The following is a 23,870-nucleotide window of genomic DNA, read 5'->3' on the forward strand; positions in this document are numbered from 1 at the left end:
TGCTTTCATTTTTGCTCTGTGTCATTGGCTTGCACGTAATGGGCTCACTGTTAATAAAGGGCAGTCATCGTGGGGGGTGGGGAAGCGGTGTCTCTTGAGTCAGCCTATCTCCTATGCCACCAAGGCAGTGTTTCATCATATCTGTCCACCTTCCATCTACTTCCAGCCATCTCGTTGGGATTAATCGATAGTGTTAAGAATAACCTGGTCTGAGATGGAAAGTTAGGGCAGGAGATAGTGAAGTCCAATGGACTCCCTTGCCTCTGGAGATGGCCCCTGTTTAAGATCCAGATAGAAAAGCAAACAGATGAATGGAGGAGACGCCTTTGTCACACTCTCGTGTTTCTTTGTGTTTTCTTTGACGGACCATCAAGGTTGTCCTTCTTAGACTTAATTAAATTTGACTGTTACCTTTTTAATAGAACTTAACACCCCCAAAATCATTTTTTTAAATCTATGGAAGCCTGGACGTACTTCTGGCAGTAACACAAGCATATGGTGTTCAGAAGTATCCAGGTAAGTGCATTTCAAGTGTCTGAAGCAATGGGCCGGGGTCTTGTCCCGGAGAGTAACTCTGGCATATGTGAAGGGCATAAAGTCTAAGTTGAGAGGTAAAGAAAAAGCTGCAGTGTATTACAGGGAGAGAGAGAAGAAAGGATGGCATTTAAGGAGACAATTGAATTTTGTTAGATGAAACAGACTTATACCAGGGTCAGCAGGCTGTCCGAGGCCCCTTGTGAAAAACAGTGACAAGAAGGGTAAAATACTGACTGACATTTCAAGCTGGCCAAGGCTTTGCCTGGAGCATAAACTCAGCACAGCCTTCCAGGTCATATCATAGACTCCAAAAAGCAAATTATTTTTAGATTTTATTTTTATTTTTAATGAAGTACCATTGTTTTACACCCTTGTTAGTATTTTGGCAGTATAAGCCTTCCCCCCTGTAGCCACCTTAGCTCTCCCACTATAATCCTCCACCACAGACCCTTATTCTCTCCCCCATCCCCAGGCACCCTGAAAGGTTGGTGCTGGAGACATAGGAAGGTGGCACAGCCAAGAAGCAGGGTGTGGTCAGCCAAGGCTAATTCCCAGCAGAGGTTAGCTCAGAAACATACTGAAAAGTGACTGACAACTAGCTTCATCAGGGGTGTCCACAGGGAAGAGTTGGGGGCAGCAAGCCACTCAGAGTAGGGTGACAGCCTTCTGCACTCCTCAGTGGAACAGGGAAGAGTGACCTCACATGGTCTGAGGCAGCCATGTTGGTATCAGGAGATGATAACATGGTAGAGAGGAAGGTGTGTCTGAAAAGCAACTTCACACATCAGATATAAAGGGTAAGACATGCTCAGCATAAGGGCTGGGAGAGGCCGGAGAGGAAGTTCTGAGGAGTGTGAGTTTGCTCCCTTGAAAGTGGTCAGGATATGGAGAGACCAGAGCTGAGATCACCTAACAGGAACTAACAAGTCAGCGACAGGACTTGTGTGTAGCCTCCCAGACTTCTGCAACCTGTGGAAGGATGGAGACTGTGGAGAAAATCAGTCACTGAAACTTTATTTTACAAACTGGTGTCTAGTGAAATGCAGAGTGAATAACGAGATGAGAATTCAGCCTGATACTCATGAAGCGTCCATGAGGGGAGAGAGAGGAATATGGCAACAGCTTGAAGAGCCTTGACGTTCAGAGGATATTTTGTTTTGTTTTTGGACACTGGAATAGGTTTGGACATTGTGATTTACATAGTTTAAAGTTGACAAAGAATTTTCGTTTATATTTATGTCACAGTGGAGTAAAACAGCAAGTGGATTGCCTTTCTTCACTTTGTGCTTTTAACATCTTTGTGGATGTTGAACCCAAGCTTCAGATTATTTCCAGTTTCTTTGGAAAGCGTCTGTGACCCCCAAACGGAATTACTGGAGTGGTAGATGATGGTCCTCAGTATGTGGCACCTGGAAACAAAAGCCATTTCTTTTAACCTAAGTGAAATGTTTTTGTTAAGATGATTTTTAGAAATTTGCTTTGTTTCTTGAAATAATGTGTATCTCATAATGAAAATTGAGTATCACTCATTTAGAAAAATTGGGCAACCTTCCTTTCTGGGCACATTCTGGCTGGCTCTGGGGTTCCAGAAAGGAGAGTAAGTACAGGACTTGAGGATGCAGGAATCTGAGGTTTGGTCATCAGCCTGGGGATGGGCTCAGACCAGCAAGGGCTGGGCTAGGCAGGGAGAGGAGATCAGCAGCTCAGCAGCGTGAGGTCTCCCAGGCAAGCTCTGTAATCTGATCCAGCACTGAAGCGACCCTGGACATTCTCAGCCCCGAGTTTTAAATGTAGCCCTTTGCAAATCACAAAATTACAGAGGCAGTAGGAACATCCAGGAATTTTTGAGCACCTGCCTTTCTTCTAAGTTGTCATGAGTATATTTTTAAATGACTAAGTGTAGCCATTTATGGATAATCACTCCTTTTTAAGAAAAATTGCCCTCTAAAATCTGTAATCCCATTAAAAATATAGTTCAGACTTAATTTTGTTTGCTTCTCATTGTATGTACTAATTCTATATTAGTTTTCTTCCCCTTCTCTTTTTCTAAAACTCATAAAAATTCAGTAAGCGCTTTTTATGGTTTCCTCTATTATTTCCTTAGGTGTTCACAAAAGTAAATGTGTTTAAGATTGCAGGCCATTTACATTTGAAAGCATGTTTTCATCTTTTCACACATTCTGGAACATTATTCATTTTTAGCATACATGTTTCATGCTTTATCTCATCCCAGGGGTGAGTTTTTTGGAACGCTCTAGTGACATATGTTTGGTCATTTTTGATGATGGGAAGAGGGAAGGGAAAATTAATTGTTTCTCTTTTATATTGCTGTAAAAAAAACATAAAATGCACCATCTTAGCCATTTTTAAGTATGCAATATCTTTGTGCAGTGAGTTTTTAGAACTTTTTCCTCTTGCAAAACTGAAACTCTAGACTCCTTGAACAACTCTTTCCCTCCCCTGAACTCCTCGCAATCACCATTCTACTTCCTGCTTCTAAAGGTTTGACTACTGTAGATCCTTCTAGAATTGGAGTCATGCATTTGTCTTCTTATGACTGGCTTATTCACATAATGGCCTCAAGGTTCATTCATGTGGTATCATATGACAGCATAGTCTTCATTTTTAAGGGTGAATAATATTCCATTGTGTGTGTGTAATAAATGTCTTATATACTGATGGATGAATGGATAAAGAAATGTAGTATCTATCTAGAAGAACATTTAGACTATTTGTACCTCTTGACCATCACAAATAATGTTGCAGTGAACATTGTTCATCTCTTTGAGATCCTGTTTTCACTTCTTTGAATACATACCTGGAAATGAGATTACTAAATCACATAGTCATTCTAATTTTAAATTTTAGAGGAATATCCATACTGTGTTCCATAGGAGCTACATCATTTAATATTCCCATCAGCTGTTGCCCGTGTTGGTTCCAGTTTCTCCATATCCCCGCCAACACTTGTTATTTGCTGTTATTTGGATAGTAGCCATTCTTACTAGTATAAGGTAATATCATTTTGTGTTTTTATTACATTTCCCTGATGATTAGTGATTTTGATCATATTTTTGTATCCTGTTGGTCATTTGTATATCCTCTTTGGAGAAATGTCTATTCAGGTTCTTTGCTCATGTTTTAATTGTTGGGGTTTTTTTTTTATCAAATTGTAGAAGTACCTTATATACTTTGTAGATGAGTCCCTTATCAGATACATGGTTTGCAAATATCTCATCCATTCCATAGGTTACCTTTTCATTGTGTTGATTTTTTCCTTGAATAGTAAACCATGAGCTAGAAGAATTCGAGGCCCTTAGTTATTTCCTCTTCTTTTCAAGCAGTCTCAACCTTTAAATTTCATCAGAGGAAGAACATATAGAAGTATATGCAGCTCCTTACTGGCTTTAGCATCTGGTCAAATACATGAAGCATTTTCATTGAAAGAAATTCTTTATGCACTACAATTTCATTTGATATGAGCATTTTATTTGTAATAACAATAGGATTACCCATTTTTGAGAAAGACCATTTGATTCTTTTATGCAATTCTGTATTCATCTTTGTTCTTTTATATGTGGGCCATCGTCATGTTTTCTTTTGTAATTGGGCATTTAATAAGCCTCCTAACCCATGAAGAAAAGGCTGTGAGCATGACTATTTGTCTTGCCTGCATAGCTGTTTCTCTTCTTTCTGCCCTTCTCAAGAATCCATGACAAACCAGTTGAAATAAAACTTCCCGTGTTTAAAAAATAAACTGTATCAGGAAGCACAGAACTGTAGTTGCACATTGGAGAGATAAAATAGATTGCCCTACATTTTCATATTCTTGCTGAAAATGTAAGTCATTTTTATATTAAAGTGTCTCCGGTGATGTAGTAAAAGAAGCATCAGGTTACAATGCAATATGAAAGCATTTTCAGTGTGTGTCATAAGTTGATTTCACCATGATTGTTTAAAATCCTTTCCTCCATCATTAAATGACTTCATAACTGACTTGAAAGGAAAAGCTATTTAGAAATCCCAATAAATGATTTTTCAAGTTTGTCACAGTTTACGTTAAGCATAATGTTTGTAAAGAGAGTAATCTGTCCACGTTTAGATTTCCTTTCCCCACAATGAATTCTGGTTTTTATTTTTTTCCACTGAAGTATCAGTTTGGTGGACAGTATCAATACTTGTTTCTTTTACTACTTATAATGATCAGTTCATCTTTCTTGGGGTATTAAGTGTTGAAAAGGGTCCTGGGGAAAGAGTTGTCTGTTCCAGAACCTTTTCTTTCACCTCTTGACTTGGCTTAGGTATTGTCTTCTTCATAACCTCTACAGGAGTCTCAAGCTTGTCACCTGGAGTGCTAACTCAAAAGCAGGCCCGGCAGAAATCTTGATTGGGTGCTGTTTATTTTTTTAAATGCATTTATTACATTGTCCTTTATTTTTGTACAATGTATGATTTCCCTGTGAAAATCCCACCACCAGTTCGCCCGTGCACCATCACCATAGTCCCTTGTTATTTTTAATTACTGCAAACCCTAGTATCAGATGTATTACTATCACATGAAATGATTTTTAAAAATAATTGCTGTTGGTGTAGAAGGTCTTGTAGGCAGAGGAATATTTTTCTAGTCTCTCAGGCTAAAATGCTTCAGTGACCTTCACTTGCTTTGTTCTGTCACCTTCCTTAAAGAAACAAACTATTAATATTGGCTTCATTTAAAAAAAAAAAAAGGTCAGACTAAGGAAGACAGCTGCAGTGTGGTTTGTATGAATATGAAATTTGAAAGGCAAATTTGATGTTGAGTTATAGAAATGTATTGAATGCAAACACATTGCCCCTCAGAGGCACGGCAGTGGTCCCAGACCTTGCAATAGAGTGAACTCACAGTAAAGCAAGGCACATGAAGTTTTTTGTTTCCCAGTGCATATAAAAGCAGAGACTAGAGACAAGAGACACGAGGTATTACAAACAAAGACAACAAGATGCTTTCCAGAGACCCAAACAGATTCTTGGAAACCCTTCCAGTAAAATCCCAGTTCTAATCACACAAAGTTGTGTTGCCATCACCAGTCCTTGCGAATCTTCTTTCATGCTGGAAATCAGTCTTTTCCCTATAACCTGAAATGACTTCCCATCTTCCTAATTCCTAAGCCTAACACAATTCCTGTGTTTTCCTTAAAGTTATACTTTAACTACTCTTGCCCTATCTTAACAATTTTTAAACGAATTTAATTTAATTTCTCTGTGGGTGCTTTCAACGATACTGGCAACTGGTTGAGGGAAGATTTCTTATGTTTATATTCCTGCCCCCTCTTTGCAGCCACCACCCCCCCATTCTAGATTATTGTCTCTTGCTTGGTTCATGGCAATTTACTTTAATGTAGTTTTTTTTTAATTAATTAATTTATTTATACAAGCACTGGGTACAGTCAGAAGCGCGGGAGGGTGAGAGAATCCACCAGAGCCAGAGTGGAGAGCAGAGCAGGCAGAAGGACCGAAGTACACTGCTGAGGGGAGCAGCGGGCGGCAGGAGAGGTCTGCGCGCCATGTGGGACCCTTCTCCAGTGGCCAGGGAGCAGCCGGGGATCGAACCAGCGCTGCAGAGATTGCGGGCAGCTTTGCAACCCAGCGCTCAACCGCTGCGCCACCGGGGAGCCCCATGGCAATTTACTTTAATTGGTCTCTTTACCCTTTTTGTTATCCACATGGAAGTCAAACTAATATCATTAGAATGTAAATGAGGGATCTCTCCTGGTGGCAAGGCAGTTGAGCACTGGGTTGCGAAGCTGCCCGCAGCCTCTGCAGCGCCGGTTCAATCCCCGGCTGCCAGCGAGGGTCCCGCATGGCGCGCAGACCTCTCCTGTCTCGCCGGCTGCTCCCCTCAGCAGTGTATTTCGTCAGTCTGCCTGTTCTGTTACCCGCTCTGGCTCTGGTGAATCCTCGTGCTTATATGAAGTACCCCGTGCTTATATAAATAAATAAATCTTAAAAAAAAAAAAAAAAGTAAATGAGATCATTTTACTCCATCCTTAAAATGTTTTCATGACTTCCCCATACACTTAGAATAAAATCTGATACCTGCATACATAGATGCCATCTTTACCTTCTACCTCTGCCTCCTGCTCACTCTACTTCACCAAACCCAGCCCTTTCCCAGTCCAGGACCTTTGTGGTTCTTGATTATTCTCCAAGAATCCTTTCTTCTAGCTTTTTTTATGATTTCTGAAACTTCAGTGTTCAACCATGGCGCCTTGCTCTGTGACCCCTCTAAAAGAAAGCTCACCTTCCCCACAAAAGAAATGTTTTCTATCACATAGCCTTATTTCTTCCTTCCCAGGGAACTTAACACATCTGAAATCTACCTTAATTATATATCTATTAATGGTTTATTGTCCATTTCCTGCAATCAGTTAATAATCAGCATGAGACCAGAGATCTTCACTATCTTGTTGGTCACTGTGTCCCGAGCACCTACCGTAGAATCTGGCTTCTCAAAAATAATGTAGTATTAAGAAATCATTGAATGAATGAATAAGCTGGAATCATAGGCAAATAATAAATTACTAGTATTTGCGCTTGTTTTTCCCTGGTTTTTATTTTCCTAACCTAATTTTTAACCTAATTTTTACAGGTACTTCTGTTGTGACTGTAAATGCTTTTGCTCCTGACTCAACCAAAGACAGCATGAAATATTCCATTTTTAGTGGAAATGAAGATGGAGTTTTTTCCCTGTGCTCCAACTCAGGTAATCCTTCTTAATATACAACAGCTTCACTTCCTGTTCCGTTCAATGTAAGAAATACTTCTGCAGAAGAAACTCAAAATTTGAAAGATATAGATTGTTAGAGGTAAATAATTTGAAAGGTAGACAAGAATTTTTTTTTTATGGCAGCCGATGAGAAATTGTGGGAAATCAAGAACTGTTTGCTCAAATGTACTTGCTAAGAATTCTGTCCTTCGTATTTCCAGATTAGACAGTACTCACCTGATCCTTCACATTTTTAAAAATAAATTGATTCCTACTTATAATTTATCCAACTGTTTGAGAGAATTGGAGGTAGAGTAGGGACATCACAGATCACTGATACTGAGTTTGAATTATAAATAAACACACATGTCTAGCCTTGGGGAATTTTCATCAGAGATTCTCCTAATTCGCCACTGAATGTCAACAATGCAACAAAAAAGGACAGCTGGAAAGGTTTCTATGTGGTGGTAAAGAAATTAGTTCCAAATACAGCATGTATTAAATTTAGCCTTAATAAGACCATGATTGTGTTTTAAATGAATACCAATTGATTATTTAAAACATACTTTTTTGACTAACAACTATGTAGTAGATACATATCTACTGCTTCGTTGTCAAACCTCAAGAAGAATGTTTTTAATAATTTCTATATTACCATACAACTGCCTTATTTAATCTGTACTACAGGCACATGGGAAGAACTGCGAGGGGGCAATTTCTTAAGCAAATATCTTTCCATCTAGAGTAGTGTTAGGACATTTTGGTCCATACATCCTGGGGTCAACAGCCTCTTTGAGGTTGCCTGCTAGAGGTCTCCACGTCTTTACCCCAATATTTGGTCAAAGGGTGGTATAAGAAGCTAATAAATGGCAAGAGGGCCATTTCTGAATAGCATCAGGCCATAAGTTTCTAGCAGTCCAGGTGTCTGAGGAAAAGGGTTCTGGGAAAGAAGCTAAGATTTGAATACTTAGGAGGAGAGTAATATAATTTGCCCTTTTTTCTAGGCTACCCAAATCCTTCTGTGACCTGACTCCTAACTTGGCCCAAGCTTGGCCTTGCTTTCTCCAGAGTCTATCATTAAAATACAGATAAAGTCTGCCTAGGGTTAGTCCAGACTAGTCATTCATAGAAAACTCTATTTCAACTAAGTAATGATATATTTATGTTAACATTTGGTTCAAGATCTTATTGTGAAATAGCTGCAAGGTGATCTATTGAGACCTGTAAAACTGTAATGCACAAGAACCCAAGTCCTTGCCACCTACCTCCAGAGATGAGGTGAGACATGACTAGAACCTCTGGAGTTCCCTCTTATACCTCCCTTCTTCCACCCACAAGTGATCAGTAACCTGCATTGGCATTGAACCTACAGCTCTTTTCATTATATTTTTCCTACCATGTTTGAATCACCACAATGTTATTTAATTTTACCTTCATTTAAACATCATAAAAGAACCATGATGTCCTCTTCATTGACTTGATTCTTTTGCTCAACATTTTTGCTGTGATTAATTGCATGAATCACATATGTGCACAGAACAGAACAGCAGTTCCTGCCTCCCAGATCATGGAACACAACACAGCCACCATATATATGCCTCTCGGTACCCTTCTTGGGTGTGCCCCTTCTCTCTGCTGCTCACTCTGACCTGTGTCCCCACGGCTGGCAACGTGTAGTAAATCCTTTGCAACATATAGTAAATCCATTCCTATACCATGAAACTTGAAATTCTGCTATTTTTGAATTTTATTTAAGTGGATTCACACTCCATGTAATCTGTTCACATTAGATTCATTTTATTCAAAGTTAGACTTATTCGTCTCAATGTGTGCAGCTGCGGTTCTTCCATTTCATTCCTTTATTGTCGTGAGTCTTTATCACCACTGTTTTCCCATTCTACACTGCTGATGGACAATGAGGTTTTTCTGGCTGGAAATACAGGGACAAGTGCTCTCAAGATCAATCTCATGCCTGTCTCCTGATGGACCTGTAGGGAGTGTCTCCGGGCTCTCGAGACTCAGCAGAGACATCAGAGGATGCATTCGTTCAACTTCACAAATAGGTTCCCACTGGCTTGTGGAGAGGTTTGTCCCATTTCACATTCCACCAGCACTGAGAGGGAGTTATTACCATAGCTCATATCCTTCTTTTATTGCCAGTCTGGTGGGTGTGAAATGGTATCTCACAGTGGTTGTAATTTAACAATTCCTTTATCACTAATGAATTTAAGCATTTTCCCACAGTGAATTGGCCATTCCTGTCTTCTATGTGAAATGCATATTGGTAACTTTGGCCTGTTTTTCTATGGGACTGTTTGTGTGTTGCTTTCTGAAGTGTAAGCATTTCTAATGCATTTTATCAGAACTTAAACTTCACCTGTTTCTTGTTGCAAATATGTTTCCAGTTTGGACTTGTCTTCAATCCTGCTCAAGGCACATTTTGATAAATCAGTTAGAATTAATCAGTCTTTTACTTTAGAATTTGTCCTTTTTATAAGTTGTTTAAGAAATGCTTCCCTAGTCTGGGATCATATACCTGTTTTTCTTTTGTTTGTTTGTTTGTTTGTTTGTTTTTTGTGGTTAACCTTTGAATTTGCAGCCTTCTTGTGGTTTGTCTATCAGACCCTTCGCTTTTGTGCATCCATGCTCTTCCCCTTCCTTTCCACACTAGGTGCAACCATGAGAGAAGAATCTTAAGGTAGAAGGTTGAGTCTAAGCCTTTGAGACAAAAATGGAGTTGTAGTGCTTGCCTAACTCCCTGGATCTCTGCTTCATTTATTTCATCCTCTGAAGATTCCTTATTACTATAGCAATTCACAATGCACTTCAACACACACAGTTTAATTTATCAAGCATTTTATCAAGTTGTTTTTATCATAAGGATTGTTCCAGTGTATAGTTTACCATACTGCTGTCAAGAAACCTTTTCAAAAATTTGTCTTTCATGCCACATTTGTCACATGCCCATTAAATTTATCTAAAGATACCTAATGTAGGGTCTCTCTGGTGGTGCAAAGGGTTAAGCACAGCACTGTGAAGCTGTCCACAGCCTGGACAGCACATGTTCAATCCCCAGCCTGCCAGGGAGCAATCCACATGGCACAGCAGACCTCTCCTGTCTCTCCCGCTGCTCCGCTCAACAGTGTATTTCAATCAGTCTGCCTGTTCTGCTCCCCACTCTGACTCTGGTGAATCCTCTCACCCCCTGGCACCTCTGGCCTGTACCCCAGTTCTTGTATGCATAAATAAAAAAAATCTTTAAAAGAAATTTAAAAAATTAAGGTACCTAATGTAGGTTTTGTGAATGTTTGTATTTTAAGCCAGGTACCAGTTAATATAGAGAACTAATATATATGATAAACAATACAATTGTTCTTGAAGCTTGTGGCTACTTTTCTTAAGGGTGAAGATGTGCACAAACCATCTTATTAATTACTGACTTAATAAGTTACAATTAGCTACATCTCTGATGAGCACTGTGGTTCCTATCCATTTGTGGCTGAGTTTGCCATCAGATCCACAGTCCCAAATCAAAAGTTTACTTTTGTATCCAAACTCCTTGTCACTTTAGCTTAAAAACATCTACTACTCACTGTCTAAACCAGCAGGAATTTTGGAGTTTGACTAATGTTGTATATGCAAATAACAGATGGAAGTATTCATTCCATTAGTTGGGAGATTGACATAAAACAAAAATGATTAAATTTTCAATGTTTCAAGGATGTAGTTTCAGCAGGAGAGAGTTTAAAAGCTTTTGGATAACATAAATATTTATCACATTCTGCTCTGAGTGTACACGTATGCACGTGCACAGCTTGTAATTGACTAAAGTAACTGACGATGTTATCGAGCACTTAGCATTGGAGGGATTTAATCTCATTTTGACATGTATTTTAGAACTTGGACAAAAGATATATATGGACATATATCAGAAGGAAAATAGTACTGCAGTTTTATTTCAAGTTATTATAAAACTGGCACACTAACATGTAAGAACGAATATGAACCTGTGGCACTCTTAAAGAGAATGTGGATTTCTGCCCATATGATTAGAGAGAGCCCAGTAGTACTTTCCTCTCACCCTGACAGTAAATCCTTGATGTCTCTGAGAAAAATACACAGAATGTGAATGTGGTAGGTGTGCCAGCCTTGAATCATCTCACAGACTGGCCATCCGTCTTGCTCCCTTGCATAATTTTCTTATATAGCATATGCCAGTTATTATGCCAAAAATAAAAACCAAGCAAGGAAAACATTAGAATAACCGATCCATTCCAAGTGCAAAATTCCAATTATCAAAGCCTAACACAAGCCTTTTATTAAAAAATCCACTTTGATCTACACTGTTAATTGGCACAATCTCTACTAAATGACACTAGCAATTAAGTGTTGCATTTCTATTCTGTTTTCCTTTACTAATAGTAACAGAACATGATAGCAAGCTGAGTGCATCATTTGGTGGAGACAAAGGTCCGGGTGAGAGCGTTAGACCCACCTCAGACTGGGGGGTTCCTCTGCCATCTGGGGGTACAGGGCTCAGCCTTTATTTCATAGCGGTTTCTAAAGACGAGCTTCTTGCCTTACGAGCTCATCAGAATGTACTTAAATGATTCTCCAGCTGCCAATAGTTAGATCTACTCTAAATTTTTGTCAGGGTATTGGTTTCCTCAGACTGTGGTTTGTATAAGTAATTTCGTTTTAGTTCTGAATTGGTAACTAAATCTGATGACGGTAAATGAAAGTGAGTTTATGAAATTTTAAACTTGGTAGTACAATAGTTCTTCATATAGAATATAAACATTTTACTTTTCTTAATAACAGAAAAGAGGCTAGAAAATTTCCACGTAACACTCAATACCGAAATAAGCATGTTAAACCAGGTTATGATGTGACAACCTGAAAGTGACTTGGGTGCACTTGGCTCTCTGGGAAACTGGTTCAGAGGGAGCCTAGAAACTGTGACCTCCAAGCTGTATTTCCAGACCCAGTACAGGCCCTTTCACCAAAGGACCAAGCTTTTAACAATCTCTGGCTATTACATTTTCTCTTTCTAAATTCAGCGCTTACAAAATATTAATTCTCCATCTGATGATGGAGAGGAAGAAAGATTCGGGCTGAACACTGCAATCTAAAGTCATCTACTGTGGAGAAATATTCTAGATGTACTCTATGTTACTTCTCACAGCAATGCGTGAAGCCATTTTTGCACAAGAGATGACTTGGATCTATAGAACCCGAATAACTTACTCCAGGTCACACAGTTACAGTTAGTAGTGGCAGAGCCAGGTCACTTACCTAAATAAGTGACCAGGTCTAGGATTTATGCTTGGCTTGGGTTTCTCAAACTCACAATCAGCCCTCCTTCAGCAAATCTCTATTTGATAGAATTTCTGACAGTGAAAACCAGGTAAATGATAAAAATAATAAAATCAAAAAAAACAAAAAATAAAATAATAAAAACAAGAAATTAGCTTGTGAAGGGCAGGAAATATCAATAGAAACCAGAAAAAGGAGTTATATCAGGAAAAGAAATTATACCATAATTTGGGAGAGAAACTTGAGCATGTTATAACCCCAGAGTCGTGTCCATGACCTGGGTATGCTTGTAACATGACCGCATGACAGATACCAGGCGCCTTCTATCCAGACCCACTTGGCACTGGGAACTCGACAGTGTAAGAGAGGCAACCACCTCACCTTGCAGAACTTCCAAACCAAGAGACCTAACTTGACTAAAACAGGTGAACAAAGTTCCTGCAGGCATTTTGTGAAAGTCATGATATGGGGGTGCAGCATCTGGAAGGACCCCCAGGAAGCATAAACATGGTGTCCACCCCAGGCAGATGGAAAATTCTGCCTGACAACCCTGTCATGAATCTATGAGGAGCAGAACACTTATGAGTGTGGTGACCGGAGCAGAGAGGGCAAAATGGGAGGGACTCGTGAGGTGGGATACCCCCGAGTCAGCAGGTCGTGTGGAGAGGAGGAATATGGAGCGTGGTCATGGCAGCGGTAGAGGCCACGCAGGGCGTCGGTGGGACGTAGCTGTGTCATCGTCATATTGCTGAACTTGGAATGAGAACTGGATTGATGGGGAGACTGGTTAAGCAGCGATTGCAGGGGACAAGGTGGGATAGGCTAGTGGCCCAGAGGAGGGAGGTGAAGACGAGAGAGGTGATTCAAGAGATGCTGGAAAGGCACGTTCCAGGCTACGTAGAAAGAAGGGTGATTTAAGAGAGAGTGCTCAGATTTCAGACATGTCGTCGTTTCTTCTCCTCCTATATATGTGAATCCTGCAAATCTCTACATGTTCTCACCTTTCATCATGATGAACCCTGTGAGTTGGGGGGAGGCCAGCCAGTGGGAGGCTCAAGGGTTAGGCGAGGCTTTGAGCGTGAGCCGGAGGTGACTTGGACTTTCAAAATAACTACAGCAGTTTTGTCTCCTTTTCTTTCTGGGCATAAAACAATAGGAAAACTCACTGTAAAAGAACCCAAGCTTCTTGATTTTGAAGTCAGAAATGAAATCCAGCTCATCGTTTTAGCTGAAAGTCGGGGGCGCAGAGCCTACAGCAAAGTGGCAGTCTCCATCCAAGATGTGAACGATAATTTCCCAGGCTTTCAGCAAAGCGTGTATCAGGCATCCGTGCCCGAAGGCCAGCACTACGGTGCTCACGTCATACAGGTAACAGGAACACCATGTGTGTGTGTGTGTGTGTGTGTGTGTGTATGTGTGTGTGTATGAATTATTTATCAGTGTATGTTCAAATAGCTAAAGCCTTTCTCCAGCTCATACATAAAAAATGTTAGATGTTGCCAGGGCCTAAACAATGTTTGATGGGTTGGATGAAACCTCATGTTGAAGGAAGTGTGGAGTTTCTTAGTTTGTTTATTTTTCATTTCCTACTTCTCTAGAACTCTGAACTCTAAGAGGGAACCCATAGGGAGAGAAAAACCCACTCACCTTATAAACAGAGACAATTTAACAAGGAAGCCAAAATGTGAGAATATAATTTAAATGCTTATGGTCTGTGGATGGAACTGTGCCTCTAGTGTCATGAGAGCAAAGGGCAGAAGCAAACTCTATCTGCAAGGAAAAGTCTAAACTTCACAGGGCATTTGCACCAGGTTTTGAAGGGCCGTACGCGCTCACTGGGTGACACTTCAGCCAGGAGCTTGGCCTGAGGCACACACTCATGCAGGGGAAGAGCCGCCTGGGTTGAGATTTGCAGTAGGTTTGCGTGAAAGACATAAGTCTGCTCTTTTCCGGCTTAGCCCACCTCAGGAAAAAATAAAACCCTGAAAGCGAGTCCGTTCACACAGTGGTCTTGTGCAGCTTTGTCCTTCCCCTTCAATGTTAATTGCTGTTCTGTCTTCAAAAAGAACCCAGGCATTAGGAAACCTGCTACCTCTTGGGAATCTGCAAAGGAAGTCAGTACAGAACCTTCCTGAGGAAGTCAGCAACAGGTGGGACCTCCCCTCTGACCCTACCCTCTTCTGTTGGGTTCCGTCTTGCTGGGATTATCTGTCAAGGGGTGGCTGACCCCAGTCCCGCCCTGCCGATGGTGTTGCCCCCTGCCTCAGCCTTGCAGACTTCCTCTCCCTGGATCCAACTCTTGGGGCACCAGGGCAAGGAGGGACAAATCACTGCTGATCTGTCCCGATGGTGCCAACTCAGAGCAGCTCTGCTGCAGTTGTCCTGCTGCTGTGCTTTACCCAGGCACTGCTTCATGACACAGTACTTTCCAGTGGAGTTGGCTGCCGTGGACATGTGTGGCCGCCCTCCTAACCCTGACTAATCTCCTCCCTCCGGGGAGGGCTATACCCTGGGACACTTTGAAGCGCTCAGACCCTGGTTCTGCAGATGTGCATGGGGTTCTCTTCCTGGGGTCCTGAAGGAAACTGCGTCCTTGCTTTTCTGTACCAAACAGCAGGCTTGAGCACCTCCTGCTGAGATCCTGGGGGCCCTGTGGGGTCATGAGGGTGCCCTGAGCACACAGGCAGCCAGGTATGGGGTATGTGAAAGGGCAGGGGAGAAGCACACCCCAGGGAGGTCACAGGGGACGTGAGTTCAGGCCAAGGCTGGGGGACAAACAGGATAAAAATAATCAACTTCATCTGTCACCTTGTTCTTCTGGAAGATCTTGAACACACTGATAGAATGAAATTTGTGATTAACTGTAATGTAGATCAAATAATACACATCCATGGAGAATGATGCAAAACTTGTTTTGTCCTTGACACTCCCTGACAACTCAACCAATTAATGACCGGACTCTAAACTCATTAGCATGAAATCTAGGTTTTGTGTGATTTATTTATAGATCTTTTCGAAATGAGATTTTCGTCTCTTCTAGTCTTAGATTTACTTCTCAATTTTGTGCTGATGAGCATGTTTAGAAGAAATGGAGGGACAATCTGTCAGTACGAACTAGCTGACTTTCCCCACTCCCTCTTTCTGTATTTCCCTCCTGACTTTTACTGCTTCACAAATGAAAGTGATGTTGCGAAGTTACTGTGTCCAAGTTACCACTAAATAGCAAAAATACCACTAAAATGATTATGATTTAGAAGCAGTTTTCTCCTGATGCTCTAATCTGATAAATGGCTACTGTATCACCTTTTCTACATTCAGTTTGGGTGTGTTACTTTGGCACTATTCTTAATTGCTGATCTTTATTTTTTTTTTGTGCCAGTATATTATACCTCAGTCCTGTTTAAAAGAAATCTAATGGAAAGAAAAGTCACAGAAACAATAGTAAAATGTTTTGTCTTATAATTTGTCTTTCATGTCTAGTTTGGTTAGTTTTGTAGTACAGAATAAGCAAAATGTCAAGTTTTTAATCCTTTGTCCTTTTTATCATTAAAATTAACAAACACAAAATAAAATGTGTGTATATTAATATAATTATATTATAATACAATAATATATTTTATATATAATATAAAATTATATTTTAATATAATGTAAAAAAAACAATTTTTGGCCTATTTTACAGCAATTCTTTAAGCAGGGAAAATAAAGCAAATGTATGAAGATTGTATGAAGATTTCATTCTTGCTTTTAGCCTGAATCCACATGCAGTTGACGCTTGAACACTGTGGGGGTTGCAGAAACCCATCCCTGCCCAACTGAAAATTTACTTGAAATGTTTGACTCCCCCAAATTTATCTTGGTATCTGTGGGGAGTTGGTTTCAGGAACAGCCCTCCTCCACCGCCATACAAAAATCATCATTAGAGACCCATGTCCTTATAGTTGGCCCTCCATTCCCAAGGACTCCGCATCTGCAGATTCAACAACCTGCTTCTGAGGTTGATTAAATCAGAGCCCACAGATAGGAAAAATCTACGTGTAAGTGAACCCACAATGTTCAAACCCGTTTTTTCCAAGAGTCAGCTGTCTGCTGCTGGAAGTCTTCTATTTCAGCAAATCAGATTTCTTTTTCAAGTATTTTTTTCTCCTCTTGCCTAAAAGTGTAGCTCAAAACATGTGCTAACCCTACTGCAAGTTCCTTGGGAATGCTTAGCATGAGTGTGCAGAATAGTTTCTCTCCCCATTAACCACTTTATTATATAAATAAGTAAGCTTCAGCTGTTAGTTGGTGTTCCTTTGATCGTTGTTTATGAAATGGGTTTACCAATCTGTGATTCTTTCATAATGCATTTCTCTGAAAAGAAAAGGCTTACCCCACCGCAGATTAAATCCTTGTCTAACGGAAGCATCGGTTCCTCGCAGATTTTGGCCACAGATCTGGACAGTGGGTTGAATGGTCTCATCGAGTATTCTGTTCTCTCTGGCAACCACGGAGAAGCCTTCCAGATGGACATGCTGAGCGGTGCCATAACCACAAGCAGTGCGCTGGATCGCGAGCTCACTGCCTCCTACAGGTGTGTGGGAGACGTGCTTCCATGCGGGACTGTCCTGCTTTCTGCCTGACCCCATGGAAGCTTTGGGCATAGCTTCCTATTATGCAAGCTTAGCCATGGAATGTGTTCTCACCTTGACCCAATGTATGATCGCTCTTTTGATACATTGAGTCTTAGAAAGTATTTACTATTTGGAAAAGGCAATTCGACTGGAAGAACTGTAAGGTGCCTTCTAGTTCTAAGATATTATGAATTTGTGATACTTTCAAATATTAAATGAGGGGCCTCCCTGGTGGTGCAAGGGGTTAAGTTGCAGCACTATGAAGCTCTCAGCAGCCACTGCGGCAAGAGTTCCATCCCTGGCCAGGGAGCTGGCCCACATGGCACAGCAGACCTCTCCTGTCTCACCTGCTGTTCCCCACTGCAGTGTATTTCAGTCACTCCACCTATTCTGTTCCCACTCTGTCTCTGGTGAATCCTCTCACTCACTGCACCTCTGGCCTGTACCCCAGATCATTCTAGAAATGATCAAACTAAAAGCACACACTCAACATTAAATATATTTTTGTCTAGAGTCTAAGATACACCACCCTTATAAAGAACTCTACAAAAGAGAGAACAGTGTTGCAGACCTCCTGGGTATTTAAAAAATCCAGTGCTACAAGCATAGACTTACCCACAGAGATATTTATGGCATCACAGTCTGTAAAAGAAAAAGACATGGAGGAACCCAGAATATCCATGTTTGGAGCTGCCTTAAGAATGACACCCTAGCCCTCCTGTGAAATACAGGAATTTTAAAAGAGCAGGAATTCTGTCTGTGTGTGCCCTGGAGGACAGAGCTCCAGGACACGTGACTGAGTGGAGGAAGTAACAGGTGCCACTGCTGTGTGTTCACTGCTGGCCCATGTGAGTAAAAACTAGCCCTTGTGCTTGACTAGTTCAGGAAGAAAACCTGAGAAAATGTAAAGCTGGCTTATTTCACTGAGCATGATCCCTTCCAACTCCATCCATGTTGCTGCAAATTGCATTAATTTATCTTTATTGATTGCCGAGTAATATTCCATGGTGTATATGGACCACATCTTCTTGATCCAGTCATCTGTTTTTAGGCATTTGGGTTGTTTCCAAAGCTTAGCTGTTGTAAATAGTGCTGCTATAAACATAGGGGTGCAGGTGCCCTTTTGAATTAATATTTCTGTGTCCTTTGGGTAAATACCTAGGAGTGGAAAAATACTGGATGGTCTCATTCATAACAGGAATTTAGAAAATCTAAATAAGGGACCAGGAAAAAGACTAATTATAATAAAGTAAAAATCAAAATCAACAAGCAACTATTAAACTAGAGATACCCTATGGGGCAGGGGCGGGGGGCGGGGGTGGGGGGTGGGGTGGGCTGGGGAGAAGGGAGTAGGACCAAAACAAGGGGGGTAGGGATTGTATGGGGACTATAACCAAGATGAAAATGCATACATTGTGCAAAAATGAAAAATGATGTAAAAATATATAAAATATTTTTTAAAAAATTAGAAAAATTATTGAGAAAAAAATAAAATCTAAGCAAGAAGGAAAAAAAAAAAGAAAACATAAAGCTGATGTGTCCCTGAAGAGGTGGTCAGGAAATCTACAGGCAACAAGAAGCTTGCCTGTCTTGTATCTGTTAGTGACCTTATGCCTCTCTTTTTTTGGTATGTTCTCATGAAAGGTCTTGCAACTATAGTGTTTCATTTAATCCTCAAGTTCACCTCCTCAGAAGTTCAGCTAGGCATTTTCTTTTATTTACTGTTTTTTAATTGTGTTAGTTTTTACTAAGACAATGCTATTTTAGACCACGGTATATGATTTAAGGGAAAAGATTCACACCTCTTTGGATGTATGTAAGTACACCTTACCTACCATCAAGGCACCCATAAATCTTCCTCATTGCCCCCCTTTTTCTCCCCATCCCCCAGTCTCTCTTGTGATAACCTCAGTTCTGCAGATTTCTGTGATTTGTTTTTTTTTTTTAAAAGATTTATTTATTTATTTATACAAGCACTGGGTACAGTCAGAAGCGCGGGAGGGTGAGAGAATTCACCAGAGCCAGAGCAGGGAGCAGAGCAGGCAGAAGGACCGAAGTACACTGCTGAGGGGAGCAGCGGGCGGCAGGAGAGGTCTGCGCGCCATGTGGGACTCTCCTCCGGTGGCCGGGGAGCAGCCGGGGATAGAACCAGCGCTGCAGAGGCTATGGGCAGCTTCGCAACCCAGCGCTCAACCGCTGCGCCACCGGGGAGGCCCTCTGTGATTTGTTTTGGCTTAGTTTTTTTTTTTCTGTTTCACTGTTCATATATGAGTGAAATCATTCAGTATTTGTCTTTTTCTTTCACACTTATTTTGCTTAGCATTATTCCCTCCAGTTTCATCCATGTAGCAAATGGCAAAAGTTCACCTTTTTAACAGCTGAGTAATATTCCATTTCATTCATCCACATATCTGTCCTAGGGCAATTAGGCTGCTTCCATGGTGTGGCTGTTGTGAATAGTGCTGCAGTGAACATAGGAGTGCATATGTCCCTTTGAATGTCCCTGTACTTTCTTATTGACTGATAAGAGCACACATGATGGTTGCTCAGGGTCACTGAGCTGTGTGATAGTCACTTGGGACCACCCTCAGGCTCTGACTGAGCGTCACACTACCTGTGATGTATAAACTTCAAGGCAAACCTTCTGTTTAGGGGGAAAGCAGGTATACAGAAGACCTGTGTGTCAATACTCTCCTAGGCCAGTCTACTTTCATGTTTTATGAGGAAAGAACAGTATATTCATGTGGTTAAGCAGCGAGAATTGATTAAAATGGAGTCTCTGCCTGGGCAGACTGGATTAATTAGCTTTGGAAAAACTCTCCAACTGTAAATGTTTGATTAAGTGTTTAAGTCTTTTTTAAAAATATATTTCAAAATAATGCTTCAAAAATATTTTGAAAGCTTATTTTATTATCTTCCTCTGTATTAACTAGTAGGATTCCACCCCCCCCAGTAGTATCTCAGTGGAATCAGTTGTTGTGATACTTACTGTATAAATATATTAAAACCAACCCTATACATATGTTAAAACCTATTACTGCTACATCATTCCTATAGTACTTTAAAACATAAGTTCGTTTTTATTTTTCTTCATAGATGACTGCAGAGAAATCTTAGGCTAGTGTTACCTGAGTGATTTTGAAATCAGACTATTGATGTTCTACTGCATTCTAGGAACTAAGTATTTCCTGATTGTAATTACTTTCTGTTACAATTTTCTTCTTACTCATTGGAACCTAATTAGCAATTAAGTCTAACTGCTCTCAGCTTTTTCCTATTTGCGTCATAGTTTCTATGTTCCCAACATTTAAATTGGCTCTAAGATTTAGAAGTGTCCCTCTCCAGTTCCCCTTGAGGAATTTAAGACTGGGAGAAACAGCAATGGAGAAATGTTAAATCTACACACAGTGCCACGGAGAGATACAGCAACAGCCACACACACACACACACACACGTGCACGCGTGCGCATATACACACGCATACACACACTCATACACACACAGTCTCCAGTATCACCAGGGCAAGAAAATACTTTAACCTCATGTGATTTCTCTTCCTCCTTCAGATAGGCTGCTATGACTTTAGTGATTTAGAACTGGTGTCATTTAGGTTTTTCTATGTTTTTTTTTTTTAGTTTATTTTTAAATGAAGTACCTTTTTCTTACACCATTGTTGTTTTGGACACTATTTTATTTCTTCCCTTGGGTATGGTCACCGTAGTTCTTCCACTACCAAAGCACCGTGTAAGGGCAGGATAAGACACGGTGCAGGTTTTCTAGGATCCCATGCAGACCGGGTAAAGGAGGAGTCAGAGTCCTCAATAGCTTTTTGCAGGCTTTTATTGGGATTTACCCGGTATACAGCAGGCAGGGGTGCTTTTATTGGGATTTTCCCGGTATACAGCAGGCCTCCCAGCCCCCAGCAAATCCTCACTCTATCTGGGCTCTCCAGTGATTTCTGCTTCTTCGCTTCTCTCTCGGCTTCTCTTTCAGCTTCTCCTCGGCTTCCACTGGCGTCCCCGTGATGCCTCCCTTAAAAGCCCAGTCTTAGCCCAGGTGAAGCCCATCTACCTCTGCCCACACGCTACTCCAGGTGCCCGCCATCAGGCATGCATTCAGGACCGCAAGGATCCATCATCTTTCCTGATAGTGGGAGGGCAGAAAAGCCTGACATTTTTCCTTACCCTACACACCGTAACCTCACACCACAGTCCCTGTGCTCTGCCTCCTCCCCCATTTTCATCCATACCCATCCCGTCCTGGATGCTTCAGATCTATGGTCACCTTTCAAGGTTTGTCTTTGTCTGGCCCTTTGTTTGGTTTGTCTAGATTCCACATATAAGTGAAGCCATCCAATATTTCTTTCGTCTTCTGACTTATTTCACTTAGCATAATCCCTTCCAGCTCCATTCATGTTGCTGCAAATGGCATGAGTTTATCTTTTACACTGCTGAATAGTAGTCCATTATGTATATACACACATCTTCTTGATCCATTCATCTGTTTGAGGGTATTTAGGTTGTTTCCATTTCTTGGCTATTGTAAATAGCACTTCAGTAAACACAGGAGTACACATTTCATTTCAAATTAGAGTCATTTAGCTTTCAATTTTACTTGTGAACTATTGCTGTTTTCCTGATTGAGGGAAATAACCCAAATCCTAGCCCTTTGTTTTAAAATATAAATGAGGAAAAAAGATATGGTCAATTATGATTCTACTCATTTTAAATGAGTTTACTAATAATCACAAGCATGGCCATTGATGGAGCACCTGTTTCTCCTGTATCTGGTAGTATAAGAGACTCATGATTGACAGATGAAAAAACAGGAGTGCAGAGAGTTTGTGCTGTTTCCCAAGAAAGTACAGCTATTAAATGTCTCCCAGAAATGGTACATTGTTTTGACATAAACACCTCATATACTATGGTGACTTGCTGGATTTGGTTTTCTAAATGTATCGAAAATAAATCAAGCGACATTCCTATAAAATAAATTTAAATGTCTTTTTAGAAAAAGCCAGGGGAAAAAAATAAAAGTAATCAGAAAATTTTTAAATTTTCAACCAGGTGTTTGATATTAAGCTATTTTTCCTCATTCCTGGATGGTGCATAACATTTTCTGATTCCTTTCCTAACCAGCCTGATTGTGCAAGCAATGGATAAAGGGATGCCCAGGTTATCAGGCACAGCTGTGGTCAAGATACAGGTGACTGATATAAATGACAGTGCTCCAGTTTTTCTCCCTTCTGAAGCAGTGGAAATTGCTGAAAGTAAGTGTGCTGACTTGGAATAATGGTTTGGTTAACTTGTATATTATCATTTATCTTTTTTTTCAGCCAGCAATTATATTAAATATGACTACTTAATGTCAACAATCAGATAGCAAATGGATGGCCAAAAGTTAAATACCATCCCAGAGAAGTTAAGTATTCAAACTGGGACTTGCTTTCAGACCTGCAGAAGGCCAATCCTAGGCTTGAATGCCATGCACATGGCGTCTCTGTGGACAGACGTTTCTTAGATGCGAAATCTATTCTGTGAAGAAGCATCTTGTTTACTGGGAGGTTCATTCTGAACCTCATCTGAGAAACCCTTTGTCTGTCTTTATGTTGCACGAATGACAAGAAATAAGTGAAAGGATTGGATGTTTGTCACACAAAGCTGCCATTTTCCTCTGCTATAAACTTAACTATAACACTTACAGAAAGTTTTATCACATTGATGGCAGAGTTTGAAAATACAGAAGTGTATGTGATGTCCTGATTAATCTTAGTGATTTGGGCCTCTGGATAATGCAGTGACTCTAGAGACTCTAGAGACTAATCCCAAAGCTGTCAATAATTCCCAGAAATAAGATGTTAATAAGGTTTCCAGATGGGTTGCTGGGGAAGGTATTTATACCAGCATCCAGGAGACTAACTCACATCATGTAAATACTTTCAGATTAGAGACTTTTATCTTTACCTTACAGCCTAGCCTGCCATGTGTCTTTTCTAGCTGTATCCAGCATGTCAGTAAGGTAGAGGTAAAACCCAACCCAAGTCTTCTGGCTGAATCTTCAAGTAGTGGTGGTTCCTCCCTGGTCTGTCTCCTTTCACACTTAATACCAATTTCATTTCTAAAGTATCCCTAACATTTCACTTTTCAAACAAATTACATCACTGTTCAAAGAGGGACATAATCAGAAACTAATATAGGGATAAAAATACTTACAACTATTCTAAAACATTCTACCTATAAAAAATTCTCCAGTTTTGCTTCTCCCCTATTTGACATATTTTCATTTGCTTTTACTGAAGGTAGTATTGTAAAGCACATGCATTAGCATCCAAAGGCAGTAAAATGTCACATATAAATATAGCACCAGAACAAACAGTATAAATAAAAACACGCTGAATGGGACAAGTCATGATTGGTGCATATCAAGAATGTTCAAACATGGAGTGGGAAAACTTGATTTTCATTTTTAGTGAAATTATCCTGAATATGTCGGCTTCTTTCTTCTACCTGCACCTACCTGTGAGCCTAAAAGCAAAGTCCCTTCCATGGTGGTTTAGGTGAGGAAACACATGTAGTGTGGGGGGCATTAGCGTGTTGTGTATTTTGTGATTTTATGTGTGTATAATATTAGAGATCTGATTTTATCACTTGTGTAGTATG

The 23,870-nt window shown here is 40.5% G+C and overlaps 1 protein-coding gene across 1 annotated transcript in view; it reads left to right on the plus strand.

Annotated features, from left to right (window-relative positions):
• The window catches only part of DCHS2 (dachsous cadherin-related 2), a 162,653-nt gene that overhangs the window by 130,570 nt on the left and 8,213 nt on the right, over positions 1–23,870 (plus strand). Inside the window, exons 14-17 of the mRNA XM_037497763.2 lie at positions 7,166–7,279; positions 13,755–13,966; positions 17,020–17,171; positions 22,350–22,480. Coding sequence (XP_037353660.2) covers positions 7,166–7,279; positions 13,755–13,966; positions 17,020–17,171; positions 22,350–22,480 — 609 coding nt within the window. The remainder of the gene's footprint in view (positions 1–7,165; positions 7,280–13,754; positions 13,967–17,019; positions 17,172–22,349; positions 22,481–23,870) is intronic.

Source organism: Talpa occidentalis, unplaced genomic scaffold (assembly GCF_014898055.3).
Source record: "Talpa occidentalis isolate TD23 unplaced genomic scaffold, MPIMG_talOcc4v2.1 talOcc4.8, whole genome shotgun sequence".
NCBI lineage: Eukaryota > Metazoa > Chordata > Mammalia > Eulipotyphla > Talpidae > Talpa > Talpa occidentalis.